Source organism: Sorex araneus, chromosome X (assembly GCF_027595985.1).
Source record: "Sorex araneus isolate mSorAra2 chromosome X, mSorAra2.pri, whole genome shotgun sequence".
NCBI classification, from domain to species: domain Eukaryota; kingdom Metazoa; phylum Chordata; class Mammalia; order Eulipotyphla; family Soricidae; genus Sorex; species Sorex araneus.
Genome location: NC_073313.1, coordinates 344,479,966 through 344,506,812, shown reverse-complemented (window position 1 = coordinate 344,506,812; position 26,847 = coordinate 344,479,966). Strand labels below are relative to the sequence as shown.

Here is a 26,847-nt window from a genome sequence, read left to right as displayed (position 1 = left end):
ACACTTCTATAATCTCATAACCTAACCGTGGAATAGTTTCCATTATTATGCTCATTTTTACAGAGAAGGAAACTGAAACTTAAAAAGGTTAAGTAGGGGCCATAGAGATAGTATATGGGATCAGGCATTTATCTTATAAGTGAATGGCCTCAGTTTGATTCCTGGACCACATATGGTTTCCCTGGATACGACCAGGAATAATCCTTAAGCTCAGAGACAGGAGAGAGCCCTGAGCACTGCTCCAGGGTGTTGTCCACCTCCTCAATTACAATCCTTCCCCACCAAAAAGAGGAAAAGTCTTGCAGCTAAGAAAAGACAAAGATAGTCCCTCCCCCATAAAACCTAGGTTTGACTCCAAAACAGATGCTATCTGTATTTTACCTGAGTACTTATGACTGTGGCAGCTAACTTTTCCAAATGCTAAAATCCCCACCATTCAAGATATTAAAGAAATTTCCTTTAGCCACCCCTATTTCCCAATATTTTCTGTCATGTCCTATAATAAAAGTCCAGACTAAAGAAACCACTTTTTTAGAGACTATTTGTTCTGGACCCAAGATTGTATCATTATGCTACTTACATTAAGGTTGCAGTATGTTATCAACACCTGTTTAAATTTGTCCTTCAGTTTGTCTGCTCAGCCACCTGTAAGCTTTCCTACATGTCCCTAAAGTGGAGAAAAGGAAACTAAGATTACAATAATAGAGTCCATCCGGATGAATGGGATAATATGTTTTAATGAGTTGCCCATTGACCAAGTCTGTCTAATTCATTACATGTCCCTCTGGAATACCACTCCAGGGAGAAGTGAAGGTTCTGGCTTTTTAGTTGTTCCACTAGCCTTTATTTAGTGAGGTTTAAGACTTGCCATGACTCAGCCATGCAATCAAAGAGTGTTAGGCAGAGATAAATAATTCAAGTGTCCTTATTTTAAAGACAATTGATGTCTAGAGTAGTAATTTACGGAAGCCCATGTATTCATATCTGTGAAGTCTCTTCACCCAAGAGTGTAGAGAGTCATCAAATAACTTGCAGATCCCATGAGGGATGAGACGCTCTGGACTGGGTTTATGGGTGAGGAGGAGAGCCCAGTGATTCAGACGCAAAATGAAAATAAAACAGGTAGGTCTCAGTCCTTTATTAGCAGTGCATTCTTGTGTAAAAATTGCTTAGCTTCCCTGTGACTCAGTTTTTTTTTTTTAATAGTTTAAGGTTGCTAATACCTATCTCACCTGTTGTGGAAGTTGCATGAGTTGTATCTTCAGTCTGGGAACTGGTACCAGTCTGCAGGTGGAAGATATTGAATATCTCAGACCACAGCATAAGATAACAAACCTCTCACCACCCCCATCCCATTTAACCTCTTGATTTCTGTGGTAACTTGCAGTCAACGAATCTGAAAAGATTAAGCCTCAATATTTTAAATGAAACCACATTCACAACAAAACATAATGTATTGTTAAAATTGTTTTTCTCACTATGACAAATTTATAAATGAAAGTCATCTATATGTATGCATATGCTTATATGAAGATTTATCTTTCTCTAGGATTTTGTACCACCTAGGGTTCCAAGCAACCACTGCTGGTCTTGAAAGGTATTCTTGGAGAATAAGGTGAGGAAAAAACTTAAAGCAGTTTTCGTTTTTTGCGGGGGTGAAAGGGGTTGACCCACATCTGACAATGCTCAGGGGTTGCTCCTGACTTTTCACTAAGGAATTACTACTGTCAAGCTTGGGGGACCATATGGGATGCCAGAGATCAAACCCAGATCTGCCGTGTGAGGAAGGCGTCCTAGCTACCTGCTGCACTATAGATCCGGTCCCTAAAGCAGAGTTTAAAGCATGAAACATGCAGTTAAACCCTCACTGGCCATTATTTCTACTTTAGACTGCTAGATCACTGCATTTTGACCTCTCTTGGGATTCTCCTCCAGTTATTTCTTTGCTTTTGGAGTCTCCTCAACACAAGTGGCCACTCATGTTTTCAAGGAACTCAAATGGTTGAGAGTGAGTAGCTTGGGTACACACCCTCCCCCCCCCCCCCCCACCACTTATTAAGATCGCAAGCGCGGTGGGGACATCGCCTTGGGGACTGGGTGAGGGAGGCCATTGAGGGGTGAGGGATGGCCGAGAACTCCTCAATCTTCCAGGGCAAGCCCCCCACCCTGGGCCTTTGGCTGCACAGGACCTGCTCTGTGAGACACCCGGTGCACAGGTGTGAAGCGCGTCTCTCTCGCCCGCGCCGCGCCCACCACGTATCGGACACTCCCCCTCTCAGGAGGTCCCTGTAGGATGGGGGTGCGCGGGGAGGTTTGGCCAAAAGGCACAGAGAACTGTAAGTGGTTTCGAGTTTGGGCTTGTTCGCCGTCATCCACGAGACAAAGAGACTTGTTATCTAGGTCACTTTTTGGTTTGCTGCACCACCCCCTCCTCTTCTTCAGTCCGGCTTTGTCCCCGACTTCCAGCAGCGACTCGACGGCGCCCCTCACGCCGCCCCTTTGTCTGTGGGCCACCGTTTCCCCTTTGTGTCCACCGTCGCTCCCAGAGGGGCACGCTGGCCCCCCAGCTCTGAGAAGGAATCAGGAGGAGGAGGCGCGGACTCCCACGCTCACATCGCGCCCCCTCGCCCACGAGCCACCGTCGGCCGCAGCCCCGCCGGCCCGCCGCCCCTCCGCGCGAGCCCGGGTTCGGGGGAGGGGCGCGGCGCGGCCGGCTCCCCCTGATTGGCTGCGGGCGTCGGGGCTCCGCGCTGCGATTGGGCCGCGGGGCTGTCTGGCGCGCGAGGGCGCGCGAGGTGGGGAGGGGGCGGCTGGAAGCTGCTGGAAGTCAGGGGGCGGGGCCGGAGCGCAGGCCCCGGCGGGCGGAGACGCGGACGCGGGCGCGGGCGCGGGCGCGGGCGCGGAGACGCGGGGTCGCGGGGGCGCGGGTGCGGTCGGGGGCGCGGGCGCGGGGGGGGGGGGGCGCGGTGCACGGGCTGGGGGGGCGGGGAGGGCCGAGCCGGTCACCGCCCCCGGCCCCTCCCCGGCCCCGCCCCGCGCCGCTCCGACCGCGGGCGGCCAGGGGGCAGGCGCGCCGGCTGCATCCCCATCCTCGGCGGCGGCCGGCACTGCGCGCGGGCGAGCGGCGCGGGCGGAGCGCCAGGCCAGCCATGGCCACCACCAGCACCACGGGCTCCACCCTGCTGCAGCCCCTCAGCAACGCCGTGCAGCTGCCCATCGACCAGGTACCCGAGGCGGCCCTGCTGGCCTCGCCGCCCCCTCCCTGACGGGTGACAGCCGCGCGGGTGCCCGCACCTGGGGCGGCGTGGGGAGGGTGGGTGAGGCGGGGAGGGGGGACGCGGACTGGAGCGGGGGCGACCCGCCTGTTATTGTCCGCCCGCCGCCTCGCCGCCGGCTGCCCCCTCCCGGACGAGCCCACCCAGCCCCCACCCGCCCGGCCCGGCCCGTGCCCTCCGCCCGCAAGGGGGAAGCCCTGGGGGGTGGGGGGCTCCGGGCATCGACGTGCCCGCCGAGCATGCTCAGCCCTTGGCCGTCCTGCCCGGCCGCAGCTCGGGGGGACTCGGGGCGTGCTGGAACCCCGCGGCCGGCGACCCGGAGCCCCGAAGCCGGGCTCCCGGGCGCGTGGGCAAGGGGGTGTAGACGGTGCTGCCTCCCTCGCGCGCGCGTGGCATCGGACGCCCCCCCTCCCTCGGGGACGCGGGGTGGCCGTGCCCAGGTGGCGCGTGTGCCCGGTGCCCAGGCCAGCTTAAGGGTCAGCGAGCGGCCGGCACTCCGAGGCCGTTTGCGTGGAAGCGGGGCTCGGCTCAGAGAGCGAGAGGCAACAGTTTGGCGGAGGCAAGAGGTTAGGAAGAAAAGTCAGAGCGAGTGGATAACGCCGGGATTCCCAGCGGAGAAAGTTGCCACCGCGCTGACGGGAGAGGCCACCTCCCCCACAACGCCAGCCGCTGCCGCCCTCGAGAATGCATCTGACGCGGCTCCAGCAAGGGGGGTCGCTTAGATGCGGCCAACCCTGGTAGTGCAAAAGGCCCAAGAATTAATTATTGTGTGTGTGCGTGTGTGCGTGTGTGTGTGTGTGTGTGTGTGTGTGTGTGTGTGCGCGCGCGCGCGCCGGGTGGGGTGGGGTGGAGGGGGCGATGAGCAGGTTTGTGGCAGGGAGAAACAGCCCCATTGTTTTTCATCACTGAAAAGAAAGTTTGGGAAGTATTTTGCCAGTGTGACATTCAGGGAAGTTGTTTGACAGCGAGGAGAAAATTGCTCAAGTCACAGGCTAACTAAAGGTAGACTGACGTTTGTGCCGTCTAGCCTACACGATCTGGAAGTGTTTGCACACTTCACAAGGCGACCTGGACCCACTGCCCCCTCGAAGTGTTGCTGCCTTTGGTGGTATCGGAGATTTTTTACCTTTATGCTGTGGGATCCCTCTGTGTGGGTGATGTTTCGTACCACATCTTTTCAGGACTTCTTTTTTTTTTCTTTCGTGTTTTGGTCCACACCTGGAGGTGCTTAGGGCTCACTCCCGAACTCTGTGTGGAGAGATCACTCCTTGAGGGGCTGGGATGCTGAGCTCCCCGAGTGCAAAAGCAAGTGCCGTACCCACAGTACTATCTCTGTGGCCCCAGGGCTTTTATTTTTTGTTTAATTAAAAAAAAAAAACCAACGAACTGAAGTGTGTCCAGCGAGCACTGCAGAATTCTGGCGTTATGTTTAAATGAGTCCCTGACGAGTATATAAAAGTTATAACTTTGAGTCCATAGTACAATTTAGAACTATACTCCCCCACCTCCCCTCACCCCTCTTATGGTGGACTTGAGTGTGTTTCAGGCAAATAGATTCCAGGGCCCTAGGTGAAACTGATCTGGTACTCAACTCACTGGAGTGCCTGCAGTGTATTAAAGTCATCAGTACTTGGGTTTTTCATCTTCTCAGCGCCATGGAGGAAAGTCTTTTCTGAACTGAAGTCCACTGTGTCACCATTCAGTGGGTCACACCCCTGATTAAGTAGGTTGCTGCTGCTGGTGTGTGAGCAAATGTAGGGTGTTACCTGTTTACCTTTGCTAATGAGGAACAAGGGAGCTAGGCATGTACCTTTTCAGTCATTTTCCTGGAGACAGGTCTATTCCCCTCCCCTCAGAACCACAATGATTGTGTGTCCCCCCCCACTAATATCTTTGAATTGACATAGAGATAACTTTTGAAAATGATTTGCTATTTATGAGCTCATTTGAACATCTCAGTAACCCAGAGAAAGTTCTTTTCAGAACTGAAGTAGGCAGGAAAATCAAGCAAGAGTGTCCAGACTTAAAAATATTGCTTTTTATTATCACATCTTGATTTGGTACCTTGGACAATGTTTATTCTCTAGGGACTACTCTAGGGTCTGTAGAAATTTGTATAGTTTAGGGTTTTGTCCTTACTTTCTTTTTTACCCTGTAAGCAAGTCTTAAAAATAATGAATATCACAGGAGCCTTAACTTTTTATAGTGATAATGAAATGTTTCTTTAAATAATTGACTTATTTAATGTTTTTAACAGTCTTAGTATAAGTAAAAGCTAGAAATAGTAAAATTGGGTAAATAAATGTCATTTAGTCATTATTTTAAAGTTGAGCAGAATAGAAAATGAGTTTTGAAATATGTAAATAAGTAAGTCCAAGTTGAGAGAAAGTCCTAAAATTGGATGTGAGCAAATGGTGTGATTCTACAGGAGAAAGACAAACCAGGAAATGAACAGTGTAAAAATATAACTTTTTAGTATGTTTGTTTGCTCTGTACTAATTAACAATGTTTTAAAAAAATCAAGAAATCATCACAACAGACATTTGATGTCAGAGGTAAAAAAGTACTGTAATTAGGGACAGGACAAAAGTTTTACTCATTTTTTTTTTTTTTGCTAGAGTGCAGAATTTAGAAAGCCATACAAATTTTTTTTATGTGTATAGAAACTATGACTGTACATATAGGTAGTAAGGTAAGAGAGGCAGGCAGAAAAGAATAAAAATGTTTCCAAGTAATCCAAGGAAAGCAAACCAAAAGATCTTATTTTAGACTCACGAATTGTTTAATCCCTTGTGAGGATTTCAGAGTGACCTTGAGGTAGCCATAGTATTTGTTCACTAGGCCTTAAATTGTGATAAAAAATAGAAAATCTAGTATCAAATGAGGTTCAGTGATAAGAAATAGCTAGCATTTGATGTTTCCTCTATCTAGGCCTTGTTTTCAGGAGGCTTTATTCCCAAACTGGTCATCTCGAAGTATGTATGGAAAGAGGGTTTTGAGGAGGATTTGGATTAAGGCAGAACTGTGCCAAAGGGAAGAACTAGTATGCCACTGAGAAGACATCAGATGCCTTGGGACATAATGATGGGTGGGAGAAGGAGGAAGACCAGTTATGCTCCTGATTGAAAAGTGAAGGTATAATTGAATATAACAGCTCAAAGTTTACACATCTTTAACTTATATTATTTAAATGAATCTTCACAACACCTTATGAAGTTGGATAATTCAAGGCTTAAAATATGCTAGCTATATTGAACCACAACATGTATAAGTATTTAAGATGACATATTTTATATATAATCCTTGTGAGATAAAAATAATATAATACATATATGGTATCAAGCATTTGAATAAAAGGCCATATTTTAATAAAGTCTTAACATTTAGCAAATAATATTAGTAGAGCATTGTTTTTGATCTGGGTTGTCAGTCTGCTTTTGGAGGGAAACACTTGCAAACATTGAAGTGTTGGTTACAATGGTTAAAATGGGGGAAAACTATACAAGTATGTGAGAGAGAAATGTGGTCTGTGTTTTTTTTTTTTGTCAGCTTGCTCGTCAATATTTTCTATACATTTTCCCATCTCTTACTATAAAAACCAATTAAAGTGAGGACATATCTTGGAAAAATAATAGTTATAAAAATTTAATTTCCAGGGGCCGAACAGTGTGGTTATCTTGCATGCTGCTGACCCGGGCTTATCTTGGCGTTCTATATGCTTCTTGGAGCCTGCCAAGAGTAATCCCTGAACACCACCAGGTGTGGCCCCCAAACAAAACAAAAATAAAAAACCTTTAACTCCCATAATCTTTCTATAATTATGTATTATAAACAGCCTTATTTTATAGATGAGTAAGTGAAATTCTCAGTATTGAACTGTTCAAAAAGTTTGACTTTCAGGAGAGAAAGGCAAGCAAACCGAGGATTTATTTTATTTGTTGCCATTTGAATGCTCTAGGTTTAGTATATAAATATTTAATTCATGTGTCTGTCCTGTCTACTTGTACACCTATAATGAGCATCAGTCTGTATGTGATGCTCAAGTCAATCTGCTGTAGAGGATTCCTGTTAATAGGAAGGCATATGGGACTAGGGATCTTGAATCTGTATTTTGGGCCCTGTCAGTTAACTCATTTTAGCTACGTCATTTTACATAAATGAGTTTCTTCCTGGGTAGGATATGCATTGCACTTAGTCTTAACATCCCATGCTTCTGTTTGTTTCATTAATGAAGAAGCTGCCGCCGATTCTTTTTTAGGCTGAATTTGAGAAAGTATAAATAAAAACTTAGAGGAGGAACATGAACTAATAAATTGTCAATAGTAAGAGCTGATACTACCTGTCTTTAATCCAAAGTGGTTGGGCAAAATACTGTGTGCCCTGAAAATTGTAGTTACCTTTCTTTCCCCAAGTTTCTTTTTCCTTTATTGATAGAGGTAGAAGAGTAGTGGAGTGGTTGAAATGAGATGGTTGGGTTTGGAACTAGACCCTGCCATCCTTGTGCTCTTGGACAAAGTGTATTTTTCCTTAAGCCCCAATTTCCTAAAATATAAAATGAAATAATAGATGATACCTTCTTGTAAAATACGGTGAAGGTTGAAACACAAAGTACATGCAAAGCCTGGCTCTGAATATGTATTTGAGGCAATGTCCTATTTCTAAATTATGCAATGTTTGAAATTGGTTTTATTATCCTTGTTGTGAGAAGTTGACATTTGTGCATATGTATTTTGTGTTTAATCTTCGGGACTTCATTTTTAGGAAGGGAAATACACAGCTTGGGTTTGGTCATAATGCTTACACTGATTAAACTAGAATTAAAACCTAGTTTTGAATTTGGAACCCAAAGTGCTTTTTTTCTGTTTCCTTGCTGCTTCTAGAGTTCCTTGTCCTTCTGCATTTAAAATGCTTCCTATGTTATTATGTCTCAATAGGTACAAATAATCCTAATCTCTAGTTTATTACAGTCCATCAGTGCTGACATTTATTTTTTTTCCTTATTTTGAGAGGTGAAAAATGCAAAAAAAAAAGAACCAGCTTTCTATTTAACAGGTGGGATTCTACAGGGATAGACATTGGCAGGCAATCTTTAAAATAACATGAGCCATAAACATGGCCCTACAAGAGTGATCTTTTAGTAATTTTATGAATGACATAGTAGACGCCTGATGTGTTAGTAAAGATGTGTCGACTGGAAGACAGGAGGGAACTACTCTGGGAAAAGGCAGAATCAGGAATCAGGAGGATAGGAGCAGGTGTTTAATGAATTATCTCTTCTTCCTTGGCTTACTTAGCCCAGCCCATTTCTCCAAGAATGCATCTAGTGAACCTTCTATGTAAAATTTTTTTCCCCAGAATCCCATCTGACATCACTCCTTTCTTCCTTAAATCTCAAAAGCATTTGAGGCATTTGTGGCACTCTTCTGCCTTTATGTGTATCCATCAGTTAGGGTTAGACCCTAACAGCATTCTAACCTGAGCAGATAGAAGAAAGATGAAACCAGATAACCAAAGAGACTAAGCTAGGGCACATCTAAGGGAAAGCAGCCAGTACCCCCACCCCTGTACCAGTGGCAGGAGACCTGGGGGGGGGGGGGAGAAGAAGAAAGGGCTAATGCTCAAAAGGGGGCATGTCTCTAAGGGTTTCTTACAGTGCAGGGGCTGCCTGCCTGAAGGAGAGGTGCTCTTGAAGGGAAGGACATGGAGAGACGAACATCTCCCCATTCTCACCCTCCTGCTTCCTCTCACAGGGCAAGCTAATGCTTTGGGGGCCGTGAGTAAAGTGGAGAGTGGATCTGGAAGGCTTTTAACAACTATCCAGAACAATATGAACGCTGATATTTTACAGTATAACTATTTCCTGATGAACACAGACAAAAATATGAATACTTAAAAATGTTTATAAGTTAAATAATTGCACTTACTCTTAACAGTCCATGATTCTGTTTATTTCATTAATTGAAGAAACTGCCCCCAATTCTTTTTTAGACCTGATGAACACAGGCACATTAAGAATAGAAAAAGTATATTATAAAAAGGAAAGATAAATCAATAAACTAACTGAAAAGGAAACTGATTTTATAATTATATATTTAATAAATGTAAAAATTTAATACTTTATAATTATAATTATTTCATAATTATAATTATTTTATAATTATTTTTGTCAGACCCCTGTTTGTACACCCTTATTCTTTTTTATACATTTTAAAAGAGTAGTTGCTTCTCACTTTTATAACCATTTTAATCAGGCTTTGCATCCAAATCTAATAGCCAAATCCAGTAGCAGATGTAGAGAAATGAAATACTGATCAGTCACTCCACAGCTTCCATGTTACTGTGGCAGTGCTTTTAAAGTGTGGGACAAGGTATTAAAATCACCTGTGATAAATATATTCCTGGGTTTTTACTAGGTCTACTGGGGGTACCTATATGTTAATATGACCCATCTCATCTCCCTTCCCTGAGTACCCTCAAAGGCCAATAACTAGCTACCTGGGTCGTGTTTTCTAAGGTTATTCATATTATCAAAAGATTTTAAAATGTAGTGTAGTTTCAGAGTGTTTGTATTTACCCAATTAACATGTTGCCTCCGAAATATAATGCAGTGTAATTGTGCTACTGACAGTGCAGTCACAAGGTTTGGCTTTTATGGGGCGCTCAGAAGGGGATGACCCTGAAATGAGATACACCTTTAGTTGACTGGTGACCAGGCTGCCTTCCAGTCCTGTTATTTTACCTTCATAATGTTCATCTAACCTTAGGTATAGAAAATCTCAGAAATCTGAATTTGGGTTTTTTCTTACCTTTGAGAACCCCCTAGCCAAAGGAAAGGCTTGAACATGCGCCTAGCATCTTCATTGTTATTCAGACACCTCTTTACCACCCTTACTCGTGCTCTCCAGACCTAGATTTATACTTTTGCTGTTTGAGGAACTTGTACTTCAGTGCCTTTTCCTACATTTTACTCCATCCCTTTGGTTAAGCTATTTTCTCTGCTTGAAAGAACCTCAGGCCTTTTTGTTTTATGGTCTGACAAAACCTGTAGTTTTCAGTGTTCAGTTAAAAGAGCTAAAGACTGTACCTCCTTGATGACCTTTTAAAACTCTGCACCATTCTCTCTAGCTCCCTTGGAGGCCTGCGCTGTGCTGTTGGCTGCTTTCACTCTCAGGTGGAATGCTGCCCCCCCAGGTGCAGGCCATGGAGTCCCCTACGGAGGGAGCCCTTCAGCCTTGCTCTACTTCTTAGAGAGAGCAGAGGCAGGTAGCTAGTCCTGCCCACTGCCGCTGGGGCTCTCAACTTGAACAGGCCAGTCCCCTCCCATCTACCAAGCCAAAGCCCTTTTCACCTTATGTCCTTTTTAGGAAGGAGTTAAGGAGACCGTTTTCGGGGTCTTTGCCCTTTCCCCCTGGCTGCTTGTCCAGTGTGCCTGAACCACTTTCTTTATTAGGGCCTTCAAGCAGCTGCCTCCTGGCCTCACCCCCTCTGCTCGGCCAGCACCTGCAGCTTTGAATTTTTTTTTCATTTGCTAACTTTAGAGGTGTCCCTTCCCTTCAAACTTGAAATCCTTTTGGAATATGTGCCTCCTCTTACTCATGTTCGCATGGCTCATGCTTAGGGACCATCCTTGGCATGGACAGATGTGTTTAGAGCAAGAAAGTTATGAGTGAGAACAGAGACTGGCTCAAATTCTGATTTCCACTTAGTAGCCATATGGTCTAAGCATTGGCCCATCTTTTGTAAGCTTCAGTTTCCTGGTCAGTACAATGGGGCCTATGGGAGGCCGCCTCAGGGGGCCGTGCTGGGCCTACGGGAGGGGCAGAGCACAGTTGACGGCACAGTGGGCGTGGGTGCTGCTTAGAAGCTTCCTGTCCAGCGGGGAAGTCTTCAGGCCTCAGCGTCTGGGCGTCTGTTAGTGTGTTCCCAGCCATCTATTTCATGCATATTTTATTGTCTAGGATGTGCCAGTGTGCTGAACAAGGATATACAAAGGGGAAAGTGATCATAGAGATTTTTTCCGAACTTTTCCAAAACCACAGTTACTTGGACAGGACGGCCAGCATAGGAGGGCAAGGCTGTGGGCTGAGAGAGTCCCGCAGAGGTGTGGCTTTTGTGCTGGGACTTCTGAGGGCTCTTGCTTCTGGTGCTTTCCTCTCCCCCACCTTTCCTTGGCATTCCTCTGCAGCTGGAAATCACTGGTGACCCTTCACTGGAGGAGACGTCCCTCATGGGCCTCTCCGCTGGCTGAGCACTCTGGACTTGGCTTGGCACCGTGCCACTGGTTTTCTCCAGCAGGTTATTGCTGCGCCTGCTCCCTGGTCATGTTGCTTTGAGAGTCAGGGTGCTTTGGTTGGTGACAGAGTGCATGTACAACAGAGCTCAGTTAGTTGAAAGGAAGCTCCAGAAACCCATTTCACCAACTTTCTAGTTTCAAGGGATACTTAGAAGGAAATGTACAAGATACTGAAGAATTTTGAAGGACTCTGACTCACTCACTATTCAAAAGGAAATGAAGCTAACTATGGAGGTACCACTACTCTCAGCTGGATGCTTATGGTGTGGGATGATGAAGGCTGATTGGAAAGAGAACCGGTGTCAGCTTTGTTATCAAGAAATGGGGGAAAACAGAAACCACTAGCTTGCTTAATTGTCCTTATCCATAACCCTCTCCTTTCAGTAGGGCCTTCCTCTGGGGCATCTTCTGTGCCCTCCAACCAGCTAATGGAGGGAAATGCTGGCTACTGTCCAGCAGAGCTGAGTGTTATCAGTAGGTCCTCCACAGAGCAGCACAGTGAAGCAGCCATCCAGTGTCCTATCCAAGTGACAAAGCCAGGAGACCAATCCAGCTCACTGTCCAAAGGGTCCTTACGCTTGACTGGTTTGTGCTGGTCCTGTCTAGGCACTGAACAGTGAAGCATACTTACTCTTGCAATCCCCTCCAAACCTCTTTTGATTTTATTTATTTTGAGGGAAGGATCCTGCCTTTTCGCACTCATGGAATCATGCTCTGCTGGGGATTAATGCCAGGGCTCTCTCATGCAAAGCATGTACTCCAACGCTTTGAGCCAATTCTTAGTCCTTTCAGTTTTTGTAGTTTTTATGTGTCAAATTCAGGTTAGAGTTGAAGATAATATGTAATTTTAGATGTATTAAGGTTGCTCTGTTGCATGTATATTAAGGTAAATAGTTCCCTGATTATACAAACAGAAAATTCCAAATCCTTTCAGTTTTTTTTTTTAAAAACCTCAAATATATGTAGTGCTATAGTATATGAAAGACACTGGAGTGATATTTACCTTGTTAACACTGAACATGGAGAGGCTCTGCCTTTTCTGAAACCACTGGTTTCAGAATCACTTGTCTCCTGGGAGCTCAATAAGTAGTGATTGAATTGAATGTGTCTAAGTGAACAGCATCCAAATTGAAATGATTGTAATTGTGAAGACTTTCAGTGGTGTGCTAGAAATGATTTTATAAGAGAATTGCCTCATATCAACATTAAATTTTATGACTAAACCCTGGATGTTTTTGTTTACTGTAAGGTGGTGTTTAGCTGACCAGCACATGGGTTAGGTGAAGTAAAAGAATTCCGATGTAATTCCAACTTCGGATGTTTGGAGGACACCAGGCCAGGAAAATAAAAGAATGTAAATGGATTTATAGATACAACTATTTCCTAAGGTATGAGCAGTGTGGCCGTATGGAAAATCTGTGCTCAGTCTAAAAGGAAGGTCCCATTTATGGTTTTTTTTTTTTTTGAGGGGCTGGCTCTCCAAGCAGTGTTCTTGGGGGTCACTCCCTGACACATTTGGCTTGGCTATATCTGGGAGCTGCCACAGCCTTTCCTGGCATTGCTGGGGACCCCCACAGCTATACCTGGCAGTGCTTGGTGGGAGGCATGTAGTGCTGGGGATCAAACTGGGGGTTTCATGCATCCCAGGCATGTGCTTCAGCTGTTTGAACCATCGCCCTTGCCACTCGTGTACTTCTGTTGATAGTAACTCAGACTTTTGTTCATTCCCCTCTTCCCTGTTAGTGTTGGGTAACCTGGCATTACACACATGCTTGACTATGGGTTGGTGGTTGCAGGGTTGTTGTGTTTTTGTGTGCGCTCACCAGGAATCTCCCATCAAGTTGTGGTATTTATACACCCTTCCATAGAGCTTGCTGGGTTACAGCACTTGATGGGGGGTCACTTTGGGGTGCACGGTGCTCGCCAGGTTGCCTTGGACTCACAGTGCTCACACGTCTTTTCAGTTGTGCTGTTTGCTAAAGCTGCTGTGCTTTCACACACTGGCGAGGGGGGTACTGGGTGTTGTTTGCCAAGCTGGGCTTTCAGCAGAGCTGCTGGGAGGATGCCCAGGGCCTGGAGCAGTACCAGAGACTGAACTCACAGCCTCTTGCTTATAGGACAGGTGCTTTGGCCTCTGAGCCACCTCTGCTCCCAACCAGGCTTTTTTAAGGGAGGTGTGATTTTTAAAGTCTTGGTTAATTTTTCCACGCTTTCCTTTTGAGCCCAAACAGCGCTGACCCCAAGGCCAAACTGAGCTTATTTGCCATCAGGAAGCAGGTGGTAGTTTCTTTCACATTAAGGGAATCATTCTAATCTGGGGCAGGCCGTCCTGAGGCCTTCATGGAACTTTGGCAAGTCAGATTCTAGTTATAGCATGACCGGGCCACAGATGCTTGGGAACCAACCAGGCAGATGCAGTAGTGGAAGACCTAATTATTATATTTTATCAATATTAGTACCGTGCACTAACCGATATTAGTACTATATATCATCACTTTGTAATTTCATCCTTAACTTGGCCAATAGAGTTTCTTTTTTTTTTTTTTAATTTAAATTTTATTGAATCACCATGTGGAGGGTTACAAAGTTCTCAGGATTATGTCAGTTATACAGTACTCAAACACCCTTCCCTTCACCCGTGCCCATATTCTATCACCAACCACCCCATTATACCTCCCGCCCCCTCCCGCCCCCCCCAGTCCCCGCCCTTGTAAGTGATAAGTTTCACTTCGTTTACGCTTTATCTTGGTTACAGTCCATGTGGCCAATAGAGTTTCTAATTAAAAACATTTTTCCCTCTACACCCAGCAATGCGTAGGGCCTATTCTTGGTGTGGTTCAGGGGATCATATATGGTGCTGGGGATCAAACCAGGTTTAGCCTCGTTTGAGGCAAGCTCCCTATCCGCCGTACTACCACTCTACTATTGCTCCAGCTCCAGTTTCCATTGAAATTTTATCTATTATTTTTTTTAGTTGGAGAGGGTCACATCTTGGAAGTAATCTTGAAAGTTAATAATTCCCCATTTAAGTGGGGAGGTAAGAGTTTCATACTTGCAATCTTCTAATTATTAATTTGTGTGAGTTGTCAGAATATTTTATGGAGTGTAACATTAAAAAATACATCTAGCTAGTAGAGAAGAAGGTAGTACTAGGCAAGATCTTGGTTGCCTTATATGCTGCTATTAATATTTCCAGTTTAATTGGAGCATGTATTTAAGTTTGGCCAGGATAGTTTATCTTGTGATAACTATTCAAACTTTGGAGTCTAAGCTTAATCTCCAATGAATCTCACTTTTGGTGTGAGAATGCTTTTTCTATTGCTAGGACTGGCATAGCTATTCATGTTAGCCATATACCAGGAATAGAAGTGTTGAAGATGTTTTGTGCCTAGAGCCCAAGGAATGGAGATTAAGGATGAGTTGTAGGTGCCCTGAGCTAGCACTAGTGTTGTCTGAAGACAGTCTGGAAATCCTTGTCTATGATGGTAATCTCTATATATTTCCTAGAGGTTGCAACAAGTAGTCCTTTGCTTTCATAGCACTGTAGCACTGTAGCACTGTCGTCCCATTGTTCACTGATTTGCTCAAGCAGGCACCAGTAACATCTCTATTATGAGACTTGTTGTTACTGTTTTCAGCATATCGAATAGGCCACAGGTAGCTTGCCAGGCTCTGCCGTGCTGGCGGGATACTCTCATTAGCTTGCCGGGCTCTCTCAGAGGGATGGAAGAATCGAACCCGGGTCAGCCTCGTGCAAGGCAAACGCCCTATCTGCTGTGCTATCGCTCCGGCCCCATGGGATTCATTTCTAAAGAGTTAGTTTTCTTTCTTTCTTTGGGGACCCTGAGGTGCTGGGGGTCAAACTGGGATCGGGCACGTGCCTGTTCTGCAAATGCTGTGTTTTAGCTCCTGAACCACTATACTTAAAGAGTTTTACGAGGACTATGCAGTTAGTTATATGGTAACTTTGTGAAGCATATGCCATTTTGTGTACTTACTAAATATAAAATACAAAGGGGCCTTGGCATGGCTCCACCGCGTGTGTTCATAGTCTCTGCCGCTTCCTCCTCCCCAGGGAGATCGATGGCGATAGGCAGGCGAAGAAAGGAACAAGGGCCAGAATGGTTGGTGTCAGTTGCAGTTTATTCCATTCCCATCTCCTTTCTCCTCTGATTCTCCTCCTGCTTCTTCCTCCCCCGTGCTACTTCATTCTCCGTCTGGATCTCCCTTCATCCTCCTTCTGGCTCTGTCATTCTCCTTCTCCTTCTGGCTCCCCCAGCCCCCTCTTACAGCCTAGTTAAATCCCAAAGCATGAGAGGGTGGAGCTTACACATAGGTGTGGTCATACAATCAACAGAGGTAAAGTTTTTCCCTCAGGGGAAGCTTCTTCTAGGACAGATTCTCATTCAGCAGGACGACCCACCCAAGAGTGGAATCTCAGGCTTGTGTTTCTCCTCTCCTTGTCCAACAAACATATAAAGATTCATAATATTAATCATTTTGTATGGACACAGTATCACTGTATCACTGTCATCCCATTGCTCATCAATTTGCTCGAGCAGGCACCAGTAATGTCTCCATTGTGAGACTTGTGGCTACTGTTTTGTACATATTGAATACACCATGGGTAGCTTGCCAGGCTCTGCCATGGGGACAAGATACTCCAAGAGGGGCGGAGGAATCAAACCCAGGTCGTCCACGTGCAAGGCCTTACCTGCTGTGCTACCTACCACTTCAGCCCATGCACACAGTAAGAGATATATTTGATACATTAAGCTTATAGAATGGCTCTCCTGGGGTCATCTTGATCTCAGACTATAGTGCTCAGGCCAAATTATCAGGACCCTGCTTTTGAGATGCTAGGAACTAAGGACAACTGAAGCATAAATCGAGAAAGCAGATACCTGGGAGTGTGGATTGTTCGGAGATAATTTACTCCCAAGTTACAAAAGCATAATATTAACTGTCTTCCTTTGTCCATACAAAAAGAACATTGCTTTAAAGTAAACTATTCAAAAGATATAAGGAGAGGAGAAAGGCAATATTTCACTCATACATATAAAATCATAGATTTCTGAGGAATCAGACCTTAAAAGTTAACAGAATCTGATTAGGGAAAAAGCTTATTAACTGGTTGGGGAGGAGAGCATAGAGAAGAGGTTACAGATAAACAATGGAATGGGAGTGACTCGGGAGCACTGTGATGGATGTAAGTCGATAAACTTAAGCTCCCTGTGGCAAGGGAGAAAGGACAAACCAATGTTATCCTACATCATTTGATAGGAAACATAGGTAGATTAAAAAAAAAAAGAAAATCAGTTATGGAATATTAAGGATAAAAAGATGTTGGACTTTTTTTTCAGCAAAGACCTTGGATTGTTTTCTTTATTTTATTTTATTTTAGTTTTTGGACCACACCCATGATGCTTAGGGTTTACTATTGGCTCTATACTTACATACTCAGAGATCACTCCTGGCAGTGGGGGTACCATATAGGGTACCAAGGATTGAACTCAGGTCAACTGTACGCAAGCCACATGCCCTACCCACTGTGCTATCGCTGTTATCTTGATTTTATGTTGATTTTATAGAATGTAGGAACCTCTGGAAAATAATGATAATATTAAACTACCTTTACCTATTTTGTCCTTATCCCAGGTAAATGCATGCTATTAGGGTTTTAGATCTTGCAAAATAAATAAGACAGCCAGACTAGGAGACTGGTAGTGTGTCTTGACTTGGTTGATAACATGGATTATCAAGTGGCTTAGCTATCTTTATATTGGACAGTAGGCATTGCGCAGCTGGGCTAGTACAGAAAAGGGAAGTCACATGTTTAATTTGTTACCATAACAATGTTGGACTGTGATCAACATCACGACCCTTTGCTGCCACTGAGAATCCAGTTGACTAAAGTAATAACCTGACACACAGACTGGCATCATTCTGAGAAATATTGTGTAATTGGAAAGTTTCTGTCTGCAGTGAATATTGGTACTTTGGGGAGAATTTCATGAATAGAAAGTTGATGATTATATTTGTATTACTTTAGATGTTAGGAATTGCCATTTTGGTAGTAAAAATAGAAAACGATGCTTAGATCTGATTGTTTAAGCAGTGTAGGCCAGGGGTTCTATAGGCCCTGGAGAAACTCAGAGATGTCAGAGCTGGTTCTCTTTGTGGGCTTCTTGTACTGTGGGGAGAGAAAAAATGACAGATACTGGCAAATGAATGTCAGAAGAGAAAGATATTGGGTTAGTTTAGATAAGATTCCTGCAACAGAGTTCCAGTAATTATTTAATGATTAAAGATGATGTTTATTTTTCTTACACAACAGTTTGATGTAAATGGTCCTGACTGGCCAGTAGTTCTTCTCCACAGAGACCTATATTCCTTCCATCACATTGTTCTACTACTTGAGGCCTTATTTTCAGCTTGGTTGAGGCTGGTTTGCATAGGGCAAACCATCTCCTTAAGATTGCATGAGAATCTTATGCAGCACTTGTTAAAACACTGATTTCTGGGCCCTGTTGCCGAAGTTTCTGATTCAGTAGGTCTGGGTTGAGGTATAGTCATTTCCAAGTTCAGGAGACTCACAAGCAATGCTGCTTCTGACTGCTGACCATATTTTGAGACTTTGGACACCTCCAGTCATCCAGCAGACAGTTAGGGTTTGCTGGTCACAATCATTGGCGCAAAGTGGCACATAGCATTTCTGTTCACATTCCTACTGCTGGAGCTTTTGCACTTGGCTACAGGACACAACAAGTTGTTGAGAGGAGTTGGCAGCCAGGCCCAGCTACTGTTCTGTCAGGGTAGGAGAGCACAGCAAAGCACACTTTGGAATCATTGAGGGGGAAGCAGCTGTAACATGGTATCATGGTATGGTAGGTGTCAGGGCAAGTCCAGATCTTCAAGAATACATTTGCCTAGCATCTCAGAACAAAGGTGTGTGCCTTGTGGATGAGCAAGAGTGTCACAAGGGAAAGCACAGGTCAGGCACTCTTCTTCAGGACATGTTGATCAATAGAGTTTGTGCCAAGCCTCACAATGTAGAGTTTAAAGGGTTTGGTTGAAAAGCAAATACAGATGCCAGAGGTGAAGCTAGGGGCTTCAGCAATTAGCTTAGGGTCAAGTTGTGGTCTACTTAGAAATGAGATGAGTTGCCCGAGTCTTACTTTATCTGCACTATGTACCCTGCTGCATAAAGCACTGTCAGTGTTAGCAGTCACTGACATTGCACCTTTAGTGTGAGCTGTAATTGTAAGATAACTTCTTCTCTGGAAAGGCTCAGGTGGGTGGCCATCTGGTTTCCACTTGACCACTTATGAGATGCAGTGCTTGTTCCTTTCCCAGGGCAGCCAGCTCCATTTCTGGATAGCTTGGTTGTTTATCATCCTGGGTTTGCAGACTTTCTGGAAAATCTGAACGTGGACTGAATACACCCGAAAATCTGAAATTGGACTGGAAGTGACACTTCCTTATAGCCAATTTTTAGATAACCAAATACATCCCATTCTTTTATCACACATTATTGGCTTATAAACAGCTGCAGTTTGTAAGTTCGATTTCAGTGTCCCTAAATCTCTTATGTAGAACTCTTGGGCATTCCAGTGAGTGTCTCCAGCTCTAATGGGACAGGTTGCACTGCAGATTGAAGTTCAAGCTTCAAGTGTGGTCCTCTGTAGAGTGTTACAGATTTGGCATGCTTGACCGAAGATTCATTGCCTTTTAATTGTTAGCTCATATGATCTAGAGATAAAAGTAAAATCACAAATTTAATAATGAGTCTATCCCCATAAATAGTATAGATGACAATAATAGAAATTACCAGGCATTACCTGGCCCAAAGAACCAGGTCTCTAGACTCACTGGAGTCATTGTATTCATCTGGCTGATGCTATGAAAAGCAAAAACTCAATTGAAGAATGTGAATGACATGCTGGAAGTGACTATGTAAATTACATTTTTGACCAGATATCTGATAATCATTTTTGGATGCTAAAATCAGTATTGAGTTAAGGCTAAATATTATCTAGGAAAACCTCAAAAATTTGTCTCATCTACTTAATTTTTGCAAATATGTTTCTCTCTGTGGATTTAGGGCAATAAAATCCAGTCCTCTTCTTAAACCCTTCTAACCATTGATTTCAGGCTTAATCAGTGAGAACAAAACATACTTTGGATACCCTTGTTTTTTTTCTTTTATATATATATAAATGTATATATATACATATATATATATTTGAGATAGTAGAGCTAATTATTCTTTGTTTATTTTGGATTACGTCTGGCAGTGCTCAGGGCTTACTCCTCCTGAGCTCAGGGAATCACTCCTGGTAGCAGGGTTTGGCAGACTATATTGGATGCCGAAAACCTAACCTGAGTCAGCCATATTCGAGGCATGTGCCCTATCTGTTGTACATTCTTTCCAATCCAACTAATTATTCTTTCTTGAGGGGAGCGTGCTCAGAGGTGCTCAGGGCTTACTCCTGACTCTGCTCTCAGGGATCATTCCTAGTGGCCTCAGAGGACCATATGGGGTGCTGGGGATTTTCCCAGGAACATGACTTTAGTCAACTCCCCACACAGTAAAATATGGTAGACCTGGAAAACCAAGAGGCGTAGTAATGATTCCTTCTAGATGTGGTCAACCTGGGTTGGGTCGCTGACACTGTATTGGGTCCCTCTGAGCACCACCACTTGCTCTTGAGCACAGGTCCAGAAGTAAGTCCTGAGCACAGCCAGGTGTAGTCTCTCTCCCCCCCTCCCCCATATAAAAATGTTATTCCTCCACTGACAGGGAGTAAGGGAAGGACTAGAGAAGAAAGCTCTAGAAGAAACCCAAGGCTCAGGGAATTACAGGTTCCCCCTAACAAGTAACACCTATTGTGGTGAGGATTTTCATCAGGTATGTTCTCCCTGGAGAACTTAGAACATAGTAAGTACCAAATAAATATTAGCATTTTTATTGTTGTGACGCCTGTGTGTATCAGCATTTATAGCATTGCCTTTATTGGATCATGCTCATTTATTTTTCTCTTCACTCATTAGACTAGATTGTAACAATAGGAAAACCGTTTGTGATTCATCAAAGAACCTAGCTAAGTGAAAGAACACACCCTGAACAGTTTGTTTTATCTTGGTTTTATTGTGTTTCTTTCCTCTCTGTTAATGGGTTGCAGTAAAGAAGTCAGGCTCCTAAAGAGAGACAGACAACTTACAAATGTTACTGTCAGAATTTTATTTCCTAATTAAAAGGCAAAGAAAGACAGGGTCCAGGTGTGTGGCTCAATAGCAAAGTGCATGTTGGCTGGCACTTGTTGGCACCACAAAAACAAATAATGCAAAGTAGGAGAAATTAATATAGAGAATTCTTTGAACATGTTATTTATTGAATCAATGTGAAATGTAAAGTTATTCATGATGGTTTCAGGTATACAGTGGTCCATCATCAATCCCTTCACCAGTGTCACTTCTTTGCTCTAATGTCCCCAGTTTCCCTCCTGCTCTTCAGTCTGTCATAGAGAACCTGCCTTTATGACAGGTTCCTTTTTCCCCCCTCTTCCAGGCACTGTGGTTTACAATCCTGTTACAGGTAGGGTCTCATCCATAGCACTTGACCTCCTTTTAGCACTTAGGCCTGGCCCAGAGTGACCACTTACCTCTGTCAATTGTCATACAACCTAAGAAGCTTCTGTATCTCAAGGGAAACAATGACCAGGATACACAGACAGCTCACAGACAGGGAGAAATTATTTACCTACCACTCTCTGATAAAGGATTAATAACCAAGATATATAAAGCACTGGTAGAACTTTACAAGAAAAAAATCCAACTCCATAAAAAAATTTGGGCAGAAGAGATGAACAGAAAGTTCCTCAGAGAAGAAATTTAAATGACCAGAAGGCATTTGAAAAAGTGCTCTACATCACTAATTATCAGGGAGATACAAATCAAAACAACAATGAGATATCACCTCACACCACAGAGTCTGGTACTCATCAACATAAAAAAATAAATAACAACCTGTGTTGGCATGGATTCAGGAGAAAAAAGGGACCCTCATTAATTGCTGGTGGGAATGTCAACTGGTGCATCCTTTTGGGAAGACAATATGGACATTTGTCAAAACAAATAACCAAATAAAAATAAAACCCAAACAAACAAACAAACAAACCAAAAACCAAACAGGAATTAAGCTTCCATACTATCCAGCAATTCCACTCCTGGGAAAATACCCCATGGGACCGAAAACACACTGCAGAAAAGACATCTGCACACCTATGTTTTTTGCAGCACTATTTCACAATAGCCCAAATCTGGACACAACCCAAGTGTCCAAGAACATATGATAAGACACTATGGTACATATACACAATGGAATACTACTTGGCTGTAAGAAAAGATAGTCATGCAATTTGATGATACATGGGTGGATCTGGAGAGTATTATATTGAGTGAAAGGAGTCAGAGGGAGAGGGACAGACATAGAATTATCTTACCCAAATGCTAGGTATAAAGAGATATAAAGAAATACCACAGGAGAATAACTAAATCTCCAAAGCAATGGAATGGAGAGCTCGTCCTTACCAGGAAGCTTGCCACTAGGGGTTAGGGGGGAGGTGGGATAGATCAGGAAAGTAGCTACTATAACAGTGATAGAGGGAAGTGGTCACACTTTTTTTTTTTGCCTGTTTCTTTTATGTGTAGCACTGCACTGTAGCACTGTCATCCCGTTGTTCATAGATTTGCTCAAGTGGGTATCAGTAACATCTCCATTGTGAGGCATGTTGTTACTGTTTTTGGTATATTGAATACACCACGGGTAGCTTGCTAGGCTGAGTCGTGTGGGTGGGATACTCTTGGTAGCTTGCCGGGCTCTCCTAGAGGGACAGAGGAATCGAACCCAGGCCAACCGCTTGCAAGGAAAATGCTCTATATATGTATAGTGACTAATTTTTGAAAAAGTGAATAGATATTTAAAAAAATAGGGAGTCAGTCCCAATCAGTAGCCGCTGTCATTAACAGGAAATCACTGGAGCAGGAGAGGTAGTACAGTGGGCTGGGGCTTACCTTGAATGCGGTCAATCTGGGTTCAATCCCTCACCTACTTTATGGGCCCCTGGAGTGGTCTCTGAGCACAGGGCTAGGAATAAGCCTTGAGGATTACTGGATCTGGCCCCAAAACCGAAACAAAAAGGATCATCAAAGGATCATCATTAGCTAAACCTGTTGGGAATTCTGGTCTCTGTATCGTTGTGTCCTCAGTGTCGTTGTAAGGCTCCCTTGTTGTGGTGCGTGTGAGGACAAGGGGAATGTGGTGGTGGTGTCTGTGCTCCCATTCTCAGCATGGGCAGTGCTCTCCATGTTAACCCTGTCTCTGCCAGAGAGCCTTTCTTTACCATGCAGCTCCCCTGGTGACTTGCAGCCAGGCATCCACCAGGCAAGTGAAAATCTGCTATGGCACAGGGGTAGGTGTATCTCAGGCAAGTGTTTCCCCCGAGAGACGGTGCTGACCCCATCCCGCCCCCACCTGCCACACTGGGGATGCGGTTTCCCTGGAGCTCACCGCCCACCTGGGGCCCCCTGCACGCTTGGAGCTTCACATCTCCCAGAATTAGCACCTGTATATTGGAAAATATTGCTCCCCCGCATTGTTTATTCCCCAAACGGTTGTAAATTAGTCATGTTGAGGGGAGGAACGGCCTGAGTGTGATCTTTTGATTTTTTTTTTTTTTTGCCCCAGTTTTCAGATGTGGCTTCTGAGTCCAGTCTGAGGGAATTACTTGAATTTCCTGAGCTCCTGTTAGTTCACTGTAGAAATGGGACTTATTTTAAGGACTTTCCCAGGTTGATGAGAGTCTTGGCTAAAGAGGATGTAAGCGGCCATGCAAATTGTAACGGCCTGGCAAACAGCAGGTGTCAGGTATTTGTCATGGAGGGCACATGCTAGATCCTTCTTAGGGCTTGCATCACTTCACTGCTCCGGAAATAGCTGCCCTGAGTTCTTGTCATGGACAGAAAGGTGCAGCTGTCCTTGTGCCTCCAGGGCCTGTGTGTAGGAGGCAGGATTTAGATCAGATTAGATTTGGTAGTACACATGTGTGGCTCAAGCTGCTGTGTGCCCATGTGTCGAGGATTGCTATTGATAAGTGGTTCCTTCTAAAGTAAGCAAGACTAGATCATGGAGAAAGGACTTTAGTGCAGGCTTTATCAGTTAAGGAAGTAAATTTCACTTTTTAAGAATTATGAGGTTGTTTTGTAAATTACATATCACAAAACAGAGAATGAAACATTTTTGTTATGATTGAATCACTGTGAGATAGAGTTAGCACCTCTATATTGGAAACAGCTCTGGTGGTAGCCATTAAAAAATTGTTCATGATTGTCTTTCAGTCATACAATGTAAGAATGGAACTCCTAAAACTGATTATTAAAGTTGGCAGTTCATTTTGTGAGCTCAGGAGCATATCATTTTATCATTTTTAATGGCCATTGTTTCTCTTTGAAGAGGGAAAAAATTTGAAAGACCTAGTTTTAGGCAGAGAATCAACTTTAAAAACTTTTAATGACATTTTCTGTCACTTTAATACAATATTGAAGCATTTTTTTATTTGTAAGGATTTGTTTTTACTTCTGTTTCTATCTGGAAGGTTTAAATTGTAGAAATTGAGGATCCTTACCTATTGTAGACATTTGCAAGGTTTAAGTTTCACGTCTATATACTTTCTGATTTTCTTTCCCTTGGGCTCCTTTTTGGGCCTTTCTTTTTCAGTCACCAACCTAGATTGATTGCTCCATTGGTCTCCTGGTAGCCATGTTCCGAAACTTCCTTTCACTGCATGAAAGAGCCAAATGAATTATTCCTTGAAACTCATGGCATCTTTCTTGGTTTTGATTTTATTTTGCTGAAGCATATGACCAAAAAATATTGCTTAGGAAGAGTTTAGGGAAAGTGATCTTTCTAAGTCTTTGCCTATTTACAATATCTCTGTAGAACTTTTGATTGAAAATAATTTCTCTCAACGTTTCAGGCATTGTACTATTATTTTTCAGCATAGAATGTCTCTAAGGTTTGATGGTTGTCTGGTTCATCTAACTATATGTTGACCTGGCATTTTCGTTTTTTGATTCCTAAGACTTTTTTTCCTTTTTTTCTTAATAGTCATAAATTTCACATTGGACACATCAGTTTGAAAGACTCATGTTCTTTATCTTTGAGAAATATTCTGGAATTATTTCCTAAGTAATGCCGTTCCTTCCTTTCTTTTTCTTTCTTTAAGTCCTAGGTCTTAGATATTGATGCATGGATGCATTCTGCCTCTGTGTTGTTCCTCTTGCTACCTGTGTCTCTGAGGAGCATGCCTTAAATTTATGTTCCAATCTGTGGTAGTTTTTTTATTGTCTACAAAGATCATGGCAGTATTTCCAGTATTTCTAGTACTTGTCACTGCTTATCAAGAAAAGAAATTTATTTCTCTTCCCCTTGAACTTGGCTAGGTTTGACTAGGTTTGTGACTGCTCCAACTAATAAATATAGTAGAAATGATGCTATATGGCTTCCCAGATCAGGGCATAAAAATAATATAGTCTCCAATATTGTGTGTTTCCTCTCTGACTCTATTTTTTCTCAGTGTTTGCTCCTGAATCCAGCCATCATAGAGTGAGAAATACAGAGAAGCCTTTGTAGGTGTTATTAGTCCATGGACCTTGCTAAGGACTCCTCTGGTGGTAGCCAGCATCAACCATCTGATCTCTGAGTGACCCTGCTGTTGATTCAGTTCCTAGCTGACGGCAAGCCAGACAGGGATGAACTTTCCATATCCAGCAACATTCTAACCGCAGACTCTTGAGCAAAAGAAATGGTCACTTGAATGGCATTTCAAGTCTAAGGGTTGTCATATGTTATTTAAATTGATCATGTTGGCAACCATATGTTTTAAAGTGTGTCTTTATGTATCTGAAGTGTAAAGTTTGACCAGTTTGGGTAAGTTCATCTGTTCTGTCACCCATATCCTATGTAGTTTTTGGAGATGAAGTTGGTAGACCCTAGTGAGCAGAGGGTGGGGAGGCCGTAACAAGAGTAGTTTAAACCCTAACTTCTTAAAGTGTGCATTGTGACCCCATGTGGGATAGGCCTATTTCATAAAGGGCTCTCATAAACATTTCTCAGTGAAAAGAAGTCTTTTTTTTTTTCTGGATAGTTTTTTTTTTTTTTTGTAAATCTAGAAACCGAGAAAGTGAATGATTTTTAGTGATTGGATACATAACATTTTTTTTTTTTGGTTTTTGGGTCACACCCGGCGATGCACAGGGGTTACTCCTGGCTCTTCACTCAGGAATTACCCCTGGCGGTGCTCAGGGGACCATATGGGATGCTGGGATTAGAACCCAGGTCGGCCTCGTGCAAGGCAAACACCCTACCCGCTGTGCTATCGCTCCAGCCCCTGGATACATAACATTTTTGAGGGCAGGAGAGAGAATTCATAGGCTGAACGTACTCTTTTTTTTTATTTTAAAACTTTATTTTCATGAAGTTATTCACGATAATTGATTACATTCCATATTTCAGCACCAATCTCACCACCAGTACACCTTCCCACCACAATTATTATTTTGTATTGCTTGTTATGAATAGTATGAGGTGTCTGTAAGGGTCTTATCTCACAGTGATTCAACAGCAAAAGAAAAAAATACTATGTGAAAAAGCTGCCACACACTTCTAGAATTCTAAAATTTTAAGTAACTGGGGTGTGGAGACATCTCTGCAGTGAGCTGCTCTGTTCCAAGATTCATCTGTGAGTCTCTGGATCATGGCCGTCAGTGCGCTTACCTGGCAGTTGGAGGTAGCTCGTGGGCTGGCGCTTTCAGTCACTAGTCCTGTATTCCTGGACTTTTCAGCGGATTCATTCTCTTGTGGTGAAAAGGAGTCTTAAGTAGAAAAAGTTTAAGAAGCCCTGGCTTAAATGACTAATGTTCATTTCTCATATCTCTGGAGGCTGGAAGTCTGAGATCAGGCTGCCAGCAGAGTTTTCTCTGGTGAGAACTCTGTCTGATTTGCTGTCAGCCATTTTTCTCTGTGTGGCCTTTTCTCTGTGAGTGTATGTGTATATACACTCTGTGTATATTCTCTGAGTCCCCTCGGTGTCCAGTCTCATAAGGGCACTCATTTCATCCTGAGGGCCCCGCTCCTGACCTTGCCTAATGCTCATTCTGTACTGAAGCCCCATCTTGAAACCCATCACTTTGGGTCTTAGAGCTTTAATGTGTGAATTT

The 26,847-nt window shown here is 43.7% G+C and overlaps 1 protein-coding gene across 1 annotated transcript in view; it reads left to right on the top strand.

The window, feature by feature from the left end:
* The first annotated feature begins 2,968 nt into the window (after nucleotides 1–2,968).
* MBOAT2 (membrane bound O-acyltransferase domain containing 2) overlaps nucleotides 2,969–26,847 on the top strand; it is a 143,283-nt gene continuing 119,404 nt past the window's right edge. The window contains exon 1 of the mRNA XM_004609371.2: nucleotides 2,969–3,224. Coding sequence (XP_004609428.1) covers nucleotides 3,150–3,224 — 75 coding nt within the window. The 5' untranslated portion in view covers nucleotides 2,969–3,149. The remainder of the gene's footprint in view (nucleotides 3,225–26,847) is intronic.